Below are 17,178 nucleotides of genomic sequence, written 5' to 3'. Positions count from 1 at the left end.
TATGAGTTAGAGGGTATGTATAGGCGGCCCTCTATGCTGCACGTGTCATTTATCTGCTACTTAAAGAAAAGCCATCTGATTGATTGTATTTATGAACACCTCCAGACTACACTAGTGCAAGAATTTAAAATCTTCAATTACAGGAGTGAAAAGGAGTTATTAAGCAACAGCTATTCTGGTGAGAGTTGCCCTACCTTAAAGAACTAAAGCCAATAAAATCACGAACTCCATTTTAGCCAGAGCCCCAGTTTGAAGTACACTGCACTAACCTGATGAGTTCCAGGAAGTTTTCTGAATAGGCTTTTTTTGCTTATCAGAGAAAAGACACTTTATAAAAGTCAGGAAACCAGTTTATTTTTAAAGCTCTGCCATGTTTCTAGCGGGTGCCGATGGTCACCTGCCACACTCGCACCAGGTTGTCCGTGTAGCCAGCAAACAGCGTCTGCAGGGGAGAAGTAACAGCCATAGGTCAGAGCCATGAATTTTGCAGTCCCACTAGAGCAACAAAGACGGCCCTTTTAAGAGCTCCACTCTTACCACTACCAGTCATGGGTGGTGGTTATGTATTGCTAGAGAAAACAGCTGGTAGTAAGGATTCATGCATTTGGAAACAGGTCAAGTTAATCAAAGTCTTCGATTAAGACAGGTTAACCACTGACCCTCAGATCACAATCTTCCTACTGATGCATAAACATGTGATCTGTGTTCACTGACACAGCAAACCATGTCCTGGCAATCACTTTTATGTCCAGGACACTGGTTTTCTAACTGGCTGATGAGAGCAGAAAGCATAGAAGCTAAATCACCCAAGGACAGACCCACTTACCTGGCCATCAGCAGACCAGGCCAGAGAGGTGCACTGGGGTGGCTCTGCCTTGCTGCTGGTACTGATAACTTCTTGCTTTAGTTCATCTACAATGATCTTGCCCTCCAAGTCCTGATGAAAACGGAAAACTAGGATTAAGTACACTCAGCTCTTTAATGCCACTGACATTAAAAACAAACAAAAAAAACTCAAAAAAGCCCCTTTAATCTCTAACAGTGATTCTCAAGAAAGGATGATTTTTCGCCCCCTGGGGACACATGGCAATGCCTAGAGCCATTTTTGGTCACTAAGAGTTTGGTACAGGTACCTTGCAGGGAGTAGAGGCCAGGGATGCTGTTAAACATCCTAAATTCCACAAGTTGGCCGCATCCAACATTACCCAGACCAAATGTCAGTTGTGCTACAACTGGTCAGTAGACAGAGCTCTCCCACAAGTGCAAATCCCAATCCCAAGAAGTTTTAACTCATTCTTCTTGGGTATCTGCAGACAGCCTCATGGTTCAAGAGTTGTTCAGAAGTTCAGATCCCGGCTGTGAGTCAAATGACGTATCAGGAAATCACCACAGTGCCCAGGCTTGCAGAGGACAGCCAGGCACCTGGCCCCGGCCGCAGCCCGCACTCACCCAGATCTTGATGCTAGGGCCCGTGGCAGCACAGAGCCAGTAGCGGTTGGGACTGAAGCACAGCGCGTTGATGATGTCCCCACCGTCTAGCGTGTAAAGGTGCTTGCCTTCATTGAGGTCCCACAACATGGCCTGGCCATCCTGGGCAGACAGGAAATGAGGAGTCAGGGCGATATGACTTCTTCCACGCGTTAATTCCATTTCAGGATTCTTTCTTAACCCTTAACTCCCCACCACAGTATCCTGACTTCCCCAAAGCCAATTTCTCAAGCATCAATATTTATCTCTGTGTGCCTTCCCTTTAATACATGACACCACACCAACCCTATCAAGCATCTCTAACAACTTGAAAATGCATCACTACGTTAAGCTCCGAAAACACAGGACCCTAACCTCAACAACAGCTTCCAGTAATCAGCTTCACAGAAGACAACCCAGTTTTTAAAAATTTTTATTTATTACATTTGTTTTTAATTGCTATTGTTTCTTAATGGTTTTTTATTGAGGGGGGATTAGGTTTATTTTTTTTTTAATGGCGGTACTGGGGATTGAACCCAGGACCTTGTGCATGCTAAGCACACGCTCTACCACTGAGCTACACCCTCCTCCCAAACCTTTCTCTTTTAAAGAGCATGCCTCATCTATGCCATCTCCAGAACATTTATTCTTGGGTTGCTATTCTGTTACCTTTAGTACTCTAAGATACTGTCCCCCATTGAGTAGGAGACCATGGACCTCTGATTACCTTGCCTCCAGAAGCACACAGGGATCCATCTGGAGAGACAGTCACGGTGTTCAGGTAGCCCGTGTGGCCGATGTGATTGGTCTTCAGCTTGCAGTTTGCCAAGTTCCATACCTAAGATTGCAGGTCATGGGTGAAGAGCTATGGGTCCACCCACCAGGGTCAAGAGGGCTCAGGCCAAATAAAAAAGGCATGGCACCATGTAGAGGGCAGCCAATTCCTATTCCACCAGTAACAAAAACAGGTCAAAGAGTGTCTTGGACATTTAAGGGCAATGAGAATTAAAACCAGAGATAAATGCTTTCCATGTTGTCACCTTACAAGGGACTCTGGGCTACTTTAGACTAAGTATCAAAAATTAACGGCCTGTACTGAGAAAACAGCAAGGGGAAAGATCAAATGAGAGGCAGAGCTTTCAAAGCTGGACCTATGACCAACTGGGAGGCACTGGGCACACATTCTGGTTGGTAAGGGCCACACACCCTAGCTCCAGGCTCACCTTGACCAGCTTGTCCCAGCCACAGGAAACAATAATAGGATTGCTGCTGTTGGGTGAGAAGCGGACGCAAGACACCCACTCTGAGTGGCTCTCATCCTGCAGAGGATGGAAAGGAAATAAGAAATCATCTTGGCCTATGAAATGCTGGACCCCACCCCTCTCCAGTTACATGGGACGTATGTTCAAAGCCTGTATTCACACCCCCAGAACCCAAATCTTTTAAACTGATAGAATCCCCTTAGATTCCAGATGAGGCTTGAAATCACCATAAGGGCACTGCTGGGTGTGAGAAAATGTTCAACATGTGTTCCCTGCACGTGCCTTCACTTTACCTGGACAGTGTATTTGCACACACCCAGAGTATTCCATAGCTTGATGGTTTTATCTCGGGAGCCAGAGACAATCTGCCGGTTGTCAGAAGAGAAGGCCACACTCAGCACATCCTTGGTATGGCCTACAAATCGGCGCGTGGTGGTGCCCCTGAGAGGGAGGACTTGGTTACTTTCTAGACAGACTTCGCAAACATTCTTCCAGCCAAACTGTCTCCCTGGTCTGCTTCCTGTCCCACTGGACCTGCTCTACTCACACAACCCTGGACATGGCTGTAACAGTAGGCCCTTGGCTGAAAATATGCCAGAGAATCCCTTCAGAATTGCAGGACATGTCCTCACTCCCACGTGGGGATTGGCTGACAATGTCTTCTGTCATCACCAGGATCCTCTGCTATGCCTGACCATCTAAGGACTGAGCTCTCCATATACGTGTTCAAACTGTTGCCTACTCCCAAGTGCAGTATCTGATAAAACTGCTCAACCACACCACTCCTCAGCAATTCTGCATAACAAATTCAAAGCAACAAGGGGGAGGCAATTATCTCCTCCAGGTTATTGCCTGCCTTACAGTTCCCACAATGGACTCGACTGCCCCGGGAAACCACCTCCCAATATTATCTACCTCATTTCTACCCAGCTCTCCCCCAATGCCCCAGAGTAGCTACTTGCGTTGTGAGATCCCAGAGGCGAAGGGTTCCGTCCCAGGAGCCTGAGAGGGCAAACTGGCCATCTGAGGAGATGACCACGTCACTCACAAAATGGGAGTGACCCCGAAGAGCACGCTGTGGGATGCCATAGTTGGTCTCATCTCTGGTCAGTTTCCACATAATGATGGTCTTGTCTAAGGGAGGTAAAACAGAAAAAGAAAAGTCCAGTGAGAAACCCCGTGGCCCATTTGCTGATCTACTGGATAATCCAGGATGCCTCAAGGTGATTGGTGGGCTCACAAGACAAATTAAGGCCATTTAGAGGGGTAGGGAGACTGTAGGCTATGAAAGCAGTTAATAGCCCAAGGCCAAGAGCCTCACTATTCAAAAGTGAAGTAGAGCTAAGTGGTACCATGAGAATTTAACTCAGGTGCACAGAATTTTACCAGATTATGGACAGCCCTTTCAGAGATTCAGACCAATTCAAGCATCCATTTCAAATCTTTTCTGAGGTCTAATGCACGAACACAGCAGCCTGGGTCGGGGAGGACTAGCTGTGGGCCTCCAGAGACTACTGCTGAGGGCTGCAAGTGCTGGAATTAGAAAAGCCACTTTAGGTGCTACAGGATGCTTTCACTGCAATGTTTCACTCAACAAGCTTTCCAATTAAATGCCAGACAAGATCCTAAATTCTGATGATTTTTAATACCGTGGGCGCAAATGCAAGGCACAAGAAGCCTCCTAACGCAGTCAGGTGCAAAGAAAACGAGAAAACCGAGGGCAGAACGAGCAGGCCCATGTTGGCCGTGATACTGGAGTCACAAGGCTCCCTCAGAGCCCCCTAGTTCCAACCCAGCAGACGGTCGGGCGGCAGCTCAGAAACAGCCTCTGGATTTCAGCACGGACACTCAGATGGCATGTTGGGATCATCACCGCTCCGCCCGACTCGTAGGCTCCTGGGCACACAGCCGCTAATGCGGGAGCTGGGCCAGAGATTAAAAGGCCCCCAACCTTGCAACCCTCCCGGCAGCCACTGGGTGAAGCATGGGTCAATTCACACCCTAACCGAATTTTCCCGGCCGCCAAATCGCGGCCCATGGCCCGGCCATGCTGCGCGCGCAACGCAACCCCCACTACCCTGCACCTCAGCCCATACCTCGAGAGGCGGACAGTATCATGTCCGGGAACTGGGGAGTGGTGGCGATCTGGGTCACCCAGCCGTTGTGGCCCTTGAGGGTGCCACGAAGGGTCATCTGTTCGGTCATGGCGGCGGCGGGTGCGGGTGTCGCCGCAGCGACGAGGATGGTGCTGGATAGCTCAGAGAGACGAGCACCACAGCCGCTCCCGCCACGGCCCTGCCGAGAAAAAGAGAGAGAAACCCGGCGCCGGAACCGGAAATACCCGCCCTCTCGAGCAAAATGGCGCACTCCCATCATTCCCTGCTGCCCAAGATGGCGGTGTCATGTAGAGTACAGGGCAAAGTGAAATATGACCGCATAGTTCCCTTCGCCGCACAACATAATTTGGCAACGCTGTACGAATACATTCCGAAACCAACAAGAGTGTTTAAAAAGGGCTTCTCAAACGTTGACTTGGGCTTGATGTTTAAGAAGTGGAAGAGGGGAAGTGCACGCCACAGTCCCACGAGGATCGCCTGGCGTCTTCCCTACCCCTACGTGGCACAGCGCGAACTCTGCCGTTTCCTCTTGGTATCTCAGAGGACAACGCAGAGGGAGCTTAATTTCAAGGCAACTGTGAGTAACGGTGGGCAATGTGAAAAATAAGATATTAAATTTTAAAAATAAACTATGCTCAGGTGAACTATTAAACGCTAACAGATATCCATGCGCGGGGGCGAGTCTTCCCTCGGGAGGTTTACGCTCTGATGGTTTTGGCCGAGGCGCTCCATGTCCGGACTTAGTCCATCCAGGACTAAGGCAGGAATGGGTTTCGGAGCGGAAAACCGGCGGTGAAGGAAAAATAGGTCTGTGGAGTGCTGAACAGCCACCCCGCTCGCGCCTAGGCAGGAGCGCGGAGAGCTCTCGCAGAAACGGAGAGGCTCGGAAAGGAAGGACCTCCGGGCTATGACTTCTGGGGGCCCAGTCGAAAGCCGGCTCCCGGCCTCACCACCTCATAGAAAGGCCCGTGGGTCTGGGGATCCCCTTGTGCCCCAGCATTTCTGTTCTGCTTGTAACAGGTATTAAGTTTCTGATCTGTCAAATGAGATTGGGAACAACGGTACCTACCTCACGTGGTGTTGTGCAGAGTAAACGAGTTAAGACAGGTAAAACGCTCAGAAAAATGCCTGGCAGAGTAAATGCACGCAATTTAGTGAGCAAGTCGTGGATACCAGACCCTATTTTATGTCTTGGTGGAGATACATAGCTGTGAATAGGAGAGAAGAGACTTTTTGTTTTTTTTAGTTTACATTCGATGGGGTGGGGAGAACAGAGATAGAAGGGGAGATTTTGACAAAGACAGGAACGAGATGTGGGAGAGAGCCCTGTGGATATATAGGGGGAGACTGGGAGGTGGTTAATGTTCAGTTGGAGGGAACGTACTTGGGGAAAAATGTTTCAGTTGGAGGGAAGAGTCAGTACAAAAGCCCTGAGCTGGAGCCTTGGAGGCGCTGAGGATCAAACAGTGAGATGGGGCTGGGGGGCAGTTGACAGAGGGCCTTACAGGCAGCAAGGCGGGCTAGAATGCCTGTTTTTGGGAAGGAAGGCACGGGGTAATAGTAAAGCTGCCGTGGGTTATAGCGGCTCAGGTGTGCGAAGGGGGCCAGAATCCCTCCCTCAAGAGCACCTGCTCTCCTGGTCACCTTGCAGACCCATGCCTGCCTCCGCAGCCATGTTTGGGCTCCTCAGGGTGCTGTGTTGGCTATGCTCCTCCACAGCCTGATGACCATCCTCCAAGGGCTTGGATATAACCCGCCTTCTTGGCACTCCCAGCTGGCTGTCCTGTCACTTTCCCAACACTGAACCTTACTCCTACCCACATGTTTTGTTTCACCTGTGGTCTTGAGAGACCCTTGCCTTTACCTACCCCAGCATCCAGCTTGCTAACCACTACTCTGACCATACCTGTGCCTCCCTGGGTGCCGGGCCCATTGGGGAGATGAGTAATTTTACAAGCATCTCAGTGTGGAATGTGAGATGTGCTGCGCAAAATCTCCTCCCTGCCCTCAAGAACACTCACTCCTCCACTTTCTACCTCCACTCCCCAAAGATATCATCACTCAATCACATTATTACATTTTTCCCCCTCAAGAAATGTCATTCGGCTCTGTTTCTTGAACTTTGTCCAAGGAACCCCTGTGGAATCAGCATCCCTGAGGTAGGGTGCCAGGAGACCAGGTTTTACACAAACCTGCTAGGTCCCTCACCCCAGCTCAAAGATGGGACCTATCTGTGCTCCACCCTCCTGGGTCCCTCAGCCCACCTCTGCCAGAGACCTCCCTGCCCTGCCTATGGACCCAGATTTGGGAAAGTGACTTTCATGTCCCATGGGCCTCTCCTCACACTGGTATCTACTCTTGAGACCATTCTGGCGGTGCCCCCTCCTATGGGGCCAAGGAGGAATTCAGGTTTTGCCCTGGAGCCCATCAGGAGTAAGCCAGCGAGTCCTGTGAGGACAGGGAAAAATGGAATGTAGTGGACTTTCTGATTGACCAGATTCCTGCAGGATTCAGGCTTTCCACTTCAAAGTTTTCCTCCAACCACTACCTGGCCTCTCCACTCTTGGAGGGGACTCAGATAGGCCACAATGCCACTGAAGGAAAATCTTGAGCTAAAGGAGGTGTTGCTTCAACCCTGGGGATGGGTACAGGGTGAGGGAAGTGGAGCGGCCTTTTCTGGCCCTGCTCCTGCTGCAGTTGAGCCCTATCCATGCCTGCTTTCCTCAGGCATCCCCTTCAGCTCCCTGCTAGGCGTACAGGTTTGGGGTCCACCTGGATTCCTTACTCCTCTCCTGGAGGAATCTGTGGATTCATTCCCTGTTAGTAAAGGAAGCTCAGCCCCTTCCAGCAGGGCGATGTCCCTCCAATGCAGGATAGTTTGAGAATCAGCTGTGTGCCTTTCATAACTCAGGCCCCTTCCTTCTCACCTAGGGCATCTTTTTGCCAACCTGGTGAAGGCGCCCATCTGGCCTTTGGGGAAGACTCAAGCTCTCCTGGAAGCTGTCTTCCCACTTCTCCCTGCCATCCATGCCCTGTAGGCAGAACCGGTCCTGGCTGGGCCCACCGCTCCTGGCCCAGAATTTAATGAGGTCTCATCCACTCATCATCTGAGCCCCTGGGCTGCCCCATCTTCCCCCTGTCCCCACACCACCTCCTTTCCACACAAGGTAAGAATCCCAAGGAAGAAATCGGAGAGGCTCTTCTAAGAAGTGTATCTCACCATTTGTTTTCTGGGAGCCCCCAGGACCTACACTAGAAAGAGCCCTTTAGACTTCCTGCCAGAGGCCCAAGACCTCTAGGAGCAAAGGCCCCCTTCCCCTCCTGCCATCATTTAAGAGGTAAGACTGTTCTTCCCTTGAATGCTGAGGTGAGAGCTTCTGTATGTAGTGGGTGAGGGGCTGAGGGAAAGCTGTGGGCCCAGGACCAGAGGGCCTGCTGTCAGCCCTGGGCAGGTGGCTTCCCCTGCTTTATTGTCCCTCTGCAGATTCAGTGTGGTTGGCGCTGGCATGCCGCATACTCTGTTTTGTGGCTACATTGGCCCTCCTTTGTTCCTCCAGCTCATCAGTTCTCTCCCCCATAGAACACACATTGTTCTGCCTGGAAGGCCCATCATATCTCACCTGCTAGCCCCTTTTCTTAGTTAAATCTAAGTTTCCCTCAGGCTCAGCTCAGGTGGCTGGTCTGGGAAGCCTTCTGTGGCCCTCAGATGTAGGTAAGGCTCCTTTACTTCATGCTGTCATATTGGTGGTGCAGTGTGTCTGGGTCTCATTTGCATCCTTCAGAGCTTTCCTGTGAGTGCACTAAGGACAGAGAGTGGGCTGTTTCTGCTCACATGTTGCATTCCCAGCACCTCGTAGAGGGTTTGGCATGTGGAAGATTCTAATCTTGGTGGCCAGCCCCACAGGCTGAGCAGTTAAGGGCAAGTAGTTAAAGGGAGGGTGTTCCCGACAGGGGATCAGCTTGAGGAGGAGGTGTGCAAAGGGTTTGCATGCGCAAGTTTAGGGGGGATGGTTTTAAGAGGGTGGGCAGGAAGCCCTAGTTGGGAATCTGGATTTTGTTCTGAAGCCTAGGGTGGTCTCTTTAGGATGATCTCATCCCTCTGTTGCCCAGACTCGATTTTACTGAAAGGCATTTGTTGTCAGAGTGAAGACTAGGTTGGAGGAGTAAGACTAGAAGAAAGCCTAGGTCAGAAGCTGGACAGTAGGGTCTGTAAGAGGATCATGGGAGTCTTATGAAGGAAGGGACAGAGGACTGGCTTACAAAGGCCTTAGGAGTGAGGGCTTGAACACCTCTTCCAATACATCTCTACCCTGCCTCCTTCACTCCAGGGTCTGGAATCAGGCCCTGTATATAGAAGCTATTTAATGACCGAGGCCTAAAGAATTAAGTTCAAAAGGTTGGAGACAAGTAAACATGAAAGTGTAATTACAGGTTCTGTCTATTCCTAGTGAGAGGTGGGGATGTGGCATTAAATCATCAGATCTTACAAAGAAATCACATGCCATTTTTCTTAATGTCTCTTGAAAACGATTCCTTGTCTATCTTAAGCAGAAATCTGAGGTATGTCCTCCAGAAAACCACTAAGGCATTCTGTTGGGTCTTCCCTGGGAGATGAGACAGTGGGGTTCCCCACACCCTGGGTGCTTTAGCAAATGTGCAGAATCAGAGGCTGTGGAAGTGGGCATGATCTGGGCAGGTACCCCAGGCAGGACTTTAAGAAATGCCAGCAGAAGGCAAGCTTCTGGCTTCTTGTTGAAGGATGTAAAGCAGCATTGGGTGGTAGGGAGAAACAAAAGGTGACTCAAGGTGCCTGTTCTCAGCTTTTTACCAGGAAGAGGATTTCATATGAACCAGGGCTGGGAGATTATGTTGAAATGGAACTTTGAGGCTATCGAGCTCACTCCAGGATATCCAGGGCTGAGGAGGAGGTAATCCTCACTGTTCACACTTGGGTTAAATAACCAGAGCCTGCGGAGAAATTCCATCCTTCGCTATAGGGGAGAGAAGGGATTTTATATGCCAGGAAATGGCAGGCAGAAAGGGGGTGTGACCTCCAGGGATCCAAATAATACTTAAAAAACTGAAACAAACAACTGCCTTATGGCCCTGTTGAAAGAAATAGCTAAAGCGATTGCCTTTTATTACTCAGTTTCTAGGTCTTAATTTCATGTACTGCTTTGTCTGTCATAGTCCTTGATGGCAGTGATACAAGCAGCTCCAATGTAAGGTTTGCTGATCCTGCCATCTGTGTGCCAAGGGCTGGGAGAAGTGGGATCGTATCAGTTAATTCACTGCTGCTAAGACTACGTTCAATAAAATTCCAGCTAGGTGAAGCTATTCTTCCACTGAGCTTTTCTAAACACCCATGTCAGGCACTGTACACCCGTGTCAGGCACTGTCTGTAGGGCCCAAGTGAAGCTAGTAATGGCACATCTCTGGATACGACCACTTTCACTGAGTCTAGACCAGTGGTTCTCAACCAGGGATGTTTTTGCACCCCACTCCCCAAGACATCTGGCAATGTCTAGAGACATTTGTGATTGTCACAGCTGGTGGAGGAATGCTACAGACGTCTAGCGAAGAGAGTCAAGGGATGCTGCTAAGCATCTCTGAAAGCGTAGGACATCCCCCTGCCCCTCCACCCCAAAACACACCTCAAGCAAAGAATTACCTCACTCAAAATGTCAATAGTACTGAGGTTGAGAAACCCTGGTCTAGACCACAACATGGATCAGTTTTTATGCCAAGACTAATCATGAGGTCCAGGCTCAGTAGGGTAGTAAGTAAGGCTAGCAAGTGTCTGATAAATTGGGAAAGAAAAAAACTAGGAGTCAGTGGAACAGTGGCCTCCATAAGGAGATGAAGGGCAGGTATAACTAGAGTGTGTTTAACTGCACTAGAATGCTAAGAGCTAAGGTTATGGTGCAATTGGAGCTGAGTATTTCAGATGTGTAGCAAGTCTGTGTGAAGATGAGGTCCAGGGTACAGCCACAGAAGAGGAGAGGAGCAAGTTTAAGCAGTTTATCTGACTTGGGATACAGTGGTCAACAGCTAAACCCAGTGGGGAAGACATTCAGTAAACAGATGAGCATCTGGTGGATATGGATATATACATATATATATATATGTTTTCCTCCATGTTTTTGTAACCCACACCTTTACTTTCCATATACCTTAATATCTCACATTCTCTCTCCTTCAGTGTTATTTAACATTTCAAAATTAAGTTTCATGACTAAAATTAATCAAAGCAATGGGAGTTTTAGAAGGCAAGAAATTTATTCAGATGATGTAATAACCATGTCATTGTTAAGCCTTAACTTTTCTTTCTTGGGTGGTGCAGAAGATGCAGCAAAATACAAGCTGCTTTGACAATCCTCTTGCAGTTTTTTCTCTGTAGATAGTTATACCAAAAAAACAAAAAAGAGAGAGAGAAAAGCTTTAAGCTGTAAGGAGAAAGTAGAATAACGCAATAGATTAAAGTCTTCTTATCTGTTTATAGACATTGTACATCCCAATTTCTCTAGAATATTTATCTTGAAGTCTCTGGTCAAAACAATCAGACTTTGAATTCCACCAGCTCCACGTGAAGTTCTCCCAGTGAGGATTTAACATCATTGTGAAACACATTCTTCCCAAAAGCTGCCAAAGGTAGGCTTTAAGAACAAGGTCAAGAACATATCACCCAAAATAGTTTTGGATTTTTTTTTTCTCCTGGAAATAATATTCATCAATCTGGTTCTCGAAAGGTCGGCCAGGAATATTAAGACATTTTTAGTATGAGTTTGCTATCTGTAGCTGTCTTTCTGGCAAGTGCTTAGCATATTTCATAACGAGCAATGATGTTGGTATTTGCTTCTTGACATTTCAGGGTCAGGGTATTTTAAGCTTCAAAGTGTTAAATTCTACTGAAAGTTTTAGTTTTTGAAGTTTTAAAGTAGAGATTCTTTTTCATTGGTGCTCCAAGATCAGCTGTTCTGTCCATAAATTCAGCTGAATTAAGCTGACAACCAAGGAACTTCAGTATGTGACAGAAAACACTGAACAGCATTGAGATCTTCAAAAACCAAGGCAAACTGGGATCAAACGTACTGTTTTTCACAACAGTTATGCTGACAGCAAGGCTGAAGATTTCCAGTACATTACGGGCAGACTGATGGAAGTCAATGCTTGGGGGTGACTGCTGCAGCACATCTTGGAAGGCAGCTATGCTCACCACTATACCACCAACGCATGCTACTGCAGCACATCTTGAATGCCAGTTTTCTTCGATTTTTGACAAAAACCCAGATCTAAAACATGCCATTACTGTAGCACCACCAACATAGACTCCTATAATTTTTCCTACAACTCAGTTCACTTGATACAACTTCAAAAAATACTTTCTTTAGTGGTCAAGTACTCGGCTCAGTGAAAATAGCACATCCACAGTTTTTAAAGCCTTTATCTGAACATAAGCAAAGCACAATTTTCTTCATTAGCAGATTCATCTCAACTAATAGCAAAGAAGGATGAGCTGATGTTTTTTAAAACCTGACATTTGATGTGCTCAGTCAATCAGTTCAGACACAGAAGTAGATGAAGAAATTCTGGAGTTCAGTTTCCTCTCAAAGTTGTGGCAGTACCCGGAATGCAAGATTTCATAAGTTTCTCCATTTTTTTCTCCTTTGCAATTAAAAGGGCTATTTAATAATAAGCTTTCATGGCCTTTGAAGATTCCTGTTAATACTCCCATACTGTCCAATCTTAAAACTGCAGAGAATTGTGCTTTGCAGAACACTCCACTGTTGTTAGTGGCACACATTTAACAATGTTTGGCATGTGTCACTGCCCATCACTTTCAGATAAGTGAAAAAGCTGACCCTATCTTCTGTGTCATACATGACTATATACTTAATATAAGCCTCAAACATTTTTTTGGCTGCCATCTTTAGCTACCTCAAAGGAGAAAAGAGAAAAACAAGGAGTAATGATGCTGGAAGCATCTGGTCCCTTTTGCAGAGCGACGAAGATTTTATTGCGCTATAGTGGCAGCAGTGGGTGGCCAGGCAATACAGGCATCCAGTTATGTCTGAGCCTCAATAAGTGAAATGTTTTTTCATTTTCTTTTTATACACCTGTCTGCCGCCTAAAACCTGACACCATTTAATGGTGCCCTCACTCAGTCTAAATGATCTTACTTTCATAATCCTCTGATTCTAGCTTGAAGAGCCAAGGAGAACTCTAACTCATGGGATGGATAAAATGGAAGATGTAAATAAGTAAAAGTTTTTGGAGCTAAAAAGCCTCTTCTTATACAAAACTAAACTTTAAAAACATTGACCTCAAAACAATATAACTGTCCTGGATATGCAACAGAAATAGCAGTATAAATGGCACCATATCCACCACCACCATCTCTGGGTACCCCACCTGTCATACACCTCATTGATTATAGGCTTTACTCTGAATGCTTCTTATTCTACTTTCTCTGTGTTCCTACCAGCCAAGGAATTCTTTCCAATTGATTTTCTATATTAAGAAAAATTAACTATTTTTTCTTTTTAATATTGTAATACTAAATCTGATTTTATAAACTGTAACTCTCCCCATACCCTGCAATGCTGATATAATGTGTGTGTGTGTAGGGGGGCGAGAATGCCGTTCTTTCCTGTTCCTGAAAATCACTGACCTATTCCTTGAGCCCATGAGTAACAACTCCCTGAAACAGCATAGTCCCTAAAACCAAAAAACCTTGGTCACCTCCAAAGCAGATTAAAATTTTGTTGAATTAGTAGCTGACAAGAGAGAACTTAATGTAACCAGAACTGTGCAGTGGATAATGTATAGCATATTAAATAAACCTTTATACAAAAATAGTTCCATATAGTGTTAACTATTCTGGTGAGAGTTTTGTTTAGTAAGATTCTGAATCATGATACTATAACGTGCATGTCTGTTTACCAATGAAAGGAAGTGACAAAACCATGAACTATGTATAAAGAATGAAAGAAGATGTCAGTTACTATCGGTTTATAGATAACTTTGACAAAATAACAATATTTACATCTTCAGTGTAATTCCTGTATTGGGCAGCACCATATACCTAAGTTCTGGTATATGTCTGAAAATAAAAGTTTTATTTTCTTTTAAATATTATGTATTTTGGAAAGGATTATCCTCTATTTAACTTGGTTTGCTGTTTATACCTTACTAATGTGTAACTTCTCCAGTTCCAAGTGGGTGTTTCTGGACTCTCCTCATGAAGAAACTACCTCTTTTCTCTTGTCTAAATTGACATTCAATTAAAATCTTGGTTTCAAAATCCTTTCTAGAAAATCCTAGCGGAGGAATGGAAGGACACCTCCTCCCCTCAGCTTCAAAGTCCTAAAACCCAGAAGAATAGGGCATATTTTCTAACATAAGGCCAACTTAATTATGACCCTGGGGTACTAAAGTTTATCCTTATAGTCATATTAATATGATGGACTTCGCAGTGGTTTGTAGTTAAGATATGTGTCTTAACTGTGCACTTACCAATAGTGACTGCGAAATGGGGGTGATGATCATATCTAATATATAATGCCTGCAGAGCTGTGCTCTGTTTGTGTTTTGACTGCAACTCAGAGTAAGCAGTACATTTTACTTTGAGACCAAGTATACACCTGGGTACATATAATTTAAAAGTTTCATAAAACAATACTTACCCTTACTATGATCCCATGCATTCTGCTATTTTCTGTTTCATTTAGAAACAATGCTGGGGGCATGACCCATTTATTTTATGGCCAACTAATTGGTCAAAACCCACAGTTTGAAAACTGCTGTAGGAGAATATGAGAAAATACATTTTATAAACTGTAAAGCACTACTGAGTCATGAGCAGCTGCTACTAAATATACAATTAAGAATTTTACAGGCCTGAAGACAACCTCTCCTTCCTTGGGTCCTGAGGAGTCACATCCACCTAGGCTTTTTCACATTGAGATATTTCTCTAATAGTCAGATCAAGGCTAGAAAGCAAGGCATTAACCAAATCAGAACCCAAAGAAATTAAAGGAAATTAGGAGAAAGTCAAAGAAACAAACATCTCTTTAGTGCCGTATGGTTTATAAAATACTTTCATGTATATGATCTCTTTCAGTCTTAACAAGCCTAGGGAAAAAGTAGAGCTAAGAGGGTAAGACTTGCCCAGGATTAGACAGTAAATGGCAGAGCCAGGTCATCTGATCCTAAATCCTTTACTCCTTCCACTACGTTAAAATACCAGGAAAGGAAAGTGATCAGGACAGGAGGTTTATTCTGATCCATCAAGGATGTTTATGTCTTCTGCCTTACTCTACAGGGGAAATGGACCCTACTGAAAGTGAGGAAGCAACCCCGGACTTTAGGAGGGAGGTGTGTCCAGTTGCTCTTATCAGTCCAAGACTCACACCTGGCATTTTGGTCTAATACTAGTTCTCTGTTTTGCCATTGCTTGTGCTGAACTCCTAAATGTCTATCATCTACAAGTACTGTGGTTTTCCATTCCTGTGTATTACAGTTCCTAGTATCCTCGTCAGGTATGGATTCAGGACACACACCAGAAGGAAATTTAAGTACTAGGGGGTCTGTCACTTACACCCCCTTATACTTGGGCAGACTGAAAGGGAGTAACAACAGTGGGCAGCTCCAGGTTGCTGTCTTAATATCTTTGCTCAGCTTCCTCTGGGGAAGCCAGTTGCCTCAGCCAGTGTCTCCTTTGTCCATATATGCCCATCTCTCTCCACCATGCCCCTAATCCCTTAAAAATAAGAGGTTCAAGTACCCAGTGCCCATCTCTCCCAGCTCCCCTTGTTGCTTCTCCACTCCCTTCAAATCCCCATATTCCCTCATGGTGCTCACCTTATACTCCTGCACCACTTCCTCCAGTGGCACCACACTGTGCTGTTTGTGGCTCCTGGATTCTCAACACACCACACAGATAGCCTCTTTGTCCACCTCACAGAAGAGCCTGAAGGCTTCTTGGTGTTTGGAGCAGATGCCCTGATCATTTCCCTGGCTCCCTTTATCAGGAGTGGGGCACATCTGGCGAATTATCTGGACCATGTTGGCCAGCTACAAGTTGGGACGAAAGCTGCGACGGGTAAAGCTCTGGCGGCACCGGGGGCAGGTGAATAGCCATGGAGGGGCCAGGGGAGGAGGCAGGTGGGTGTCGATACAGCTCTTCATCGTCCTCATCGTATTCTTCCAATGTCCCATCTTCTTTGGGGTAGACGTCAATTCTCAGGTCATGTCTCAAGCCTCCCAGGTAACAGTCTATATTCCTCCTCTTCTTCCTCCTGGTCCCACACATAATCCATGTCCCAATTCCTTATGCCACCGTCACCGACCCAGAGTTCATCATCCTCTTGGTCCTCGAACAACAACTTGTCAGCTTGGTATAAAACCTCTCTAATGGAATCGTCCCATCCACCGATAGCCCCCACCGCCTCGTGGTCCTCCTCGTTCTCCCATTCATCTTCCTCTACGTCCCTGTCTTCCTCGTCATCTTCCTCGCTCCACAGCTGGGTCACACACCCTCTGCACAAGTTGTGCCCGCAGCCAATGGACAAGGGATCCTTCAAGTAATCCAGGCAGATGGCGCACACCGCTTCCTGCTGAAGTGTCTGCGTGGGGTTGGGAGTAGAGGCATAGCCAGTCATTTTAACGAGCTGCCGACCAGTGTGGACCAGAACTGAGGAGCGGGGGACGCGCCTGCAGGCCTGCCTCCAAAATACGCTGGTGACCCAAAGCTGTCCCCAAGCCTGCTCTTCCTCCTCGGGCCCTCAGAGAAGCCGTGCTCCTCTCAGCCTCTTCCCAGCTTTAGGAGCGAAGGCCCCAGGCCTGGACTCCGAGGGCAGTGAGGGGCAGAACCAAGCTGCAGCCCCCACTTCCCTTAGCTACTCAGCTTGCAAACTCAGGTCCCACTACTTCCTCGCCTCCCTCCAGGTTTGCCTGACCTGGCGGCGTCCTCCTCAAAAGCCGGCGCTCCTCGCACAGCCCGAGGCGACGGAAAATGACGTAGGCGCGCTAACCCACACTCGGGAGGGGGCGGACTGGGCTGACGGAGGACTAAGTCTCTATGGTGCCCCAGGCGCAGGGCCCGCTGGAGCCCCTGCTGCCCATTTAGCCACCCCAGAGAGGAAAAAGCCTGATGAGAATGGGCGCAGGCGGGGACAGAATCAATTTAAGCCACTGAGCGCTCTAATCAGCCACACCCAGAGGGCCCAGCAGCTACTCAGGAGAGCCGGTATCCCGAAGGGAGGCAAAAGAGTGGGGAGCCGTGCGGACACTCTCTTGTGCGTTCGTGTACTTCCGGCCCTTCTACCCAG

The 17,178-nt window shown here is 47.1% G+C and overlaps 2 protein-coding genes and 2 non-coding genes across 4 annotated transcripts; all 4 read right to left on the bottom strand.

Moving 5' to 3' along the window:
- Nucleotides 1-328: 328 nt before the first annotated feature.
- RACK1 (receptor for activated C kinase 1) lies at nt 329-5,056 on the bottom strand. Its single transcript, XM_006211912.4, has 8 exons — nt 4,826-5,056; nt 3,692-3,863; nt 3,023-3,170; nt 2,691-2,786; nt 2,195-2,305; nt 1,450-1,590; nt 827-937; nt 329-442 (listed from the first exon to the last, which is right to left on the bottom strand). The coding sequence occupies exons 1-8, from the start codon at nt 4,932-4,934 to the stop codon at nt 377-379; spliced, it is 954 nt and encodes a 317-aa protein (XP_006211974.1). The 5' UTR covers nt 4,935-5,056; the 3' UTR covers nt 329-376.
- LOC116278267 (small nucleolar RNA SNORD96 family) lies at nt 3,330-3,408 on the bottom strand. Its single transcript, XR_004187650.1, has one exon. It is a non-coding gene; the product is annotated as a small nucleolar RNA SNORD96 family (small nucleolar RNA).
- Nucleotides 4,541-4,608, bottom strand: LOC116278269 (small nucleolar RNA SNORD95). Its single transcript, XR_004187657.1, has one exon. It is a non-coding gene; the product is annotated as a small nucleolar RNA SNORD95 (small nucleolar RNA).
- A 6,047-nt stretch (nt 5,057-11,103) lies between the features above and the next one.
- Nucleotides 11,104-16,689, bottom strand: TRIM52 (tripartite motif containing 52). The gene is given in 4 exon segments (XM_072953556.1): nt 11,104-11,240; nt 14,533-16,022; nt 16,024-16,125; nt 16,127-16,689. Coding segments are annotated over 3 exon segments (906 nt in total). The 5' UTR covers nt 16,510-16,689; the 3' UTR covers nt 11,104-11,240; nt 14,533-15,601.
- Between the last annotated feature and the right edge of the window lie 489 nt (nt 16,690-17,178).

The sequence above is a fragment of the Vicugna pacos genome, chromosome 3, assembly GCF_048564905.1.
Source record: "Vicugna pacos chromosome 3, VicPac4, whole genome shotgun sequence".
NCBI lineage: Eukaryota > Metazoa > Chordata > Mammalia > Artiodactyla > Camelidae > Vicugna > Vicugna pacos.
The sequence above is the reverse complement of the archived record's forward strand: the minus strand, read 5'-3'. Positions and strand labels throughout refer to the sequence as shown.

Bases quoted from the DNA above. Each gene is read 5' to 3' on its own strand.
- RACK1 (XM_006211912.4), bottom strand. From the start codon at position 4,934: ATGACCGAACAGATGACCCTTCGTGGCACCCTCAAGGGCCACAACGGC. The intron at 3,171-3,691 runs GCAAGTAGCTAC...CCTCCCTCTCAG, and splicing joins CGCCTCTGGGATCTCACAAC to GGGCACCACCACGCGCCGAT. The intron at 443-826 runs GTAAGTGGGTCT...TCTCCCCTGCAG, and splicing joins CCTGGTCTGCTGATGGCCAG to ACGCTGTTTGCTGGCTACAC.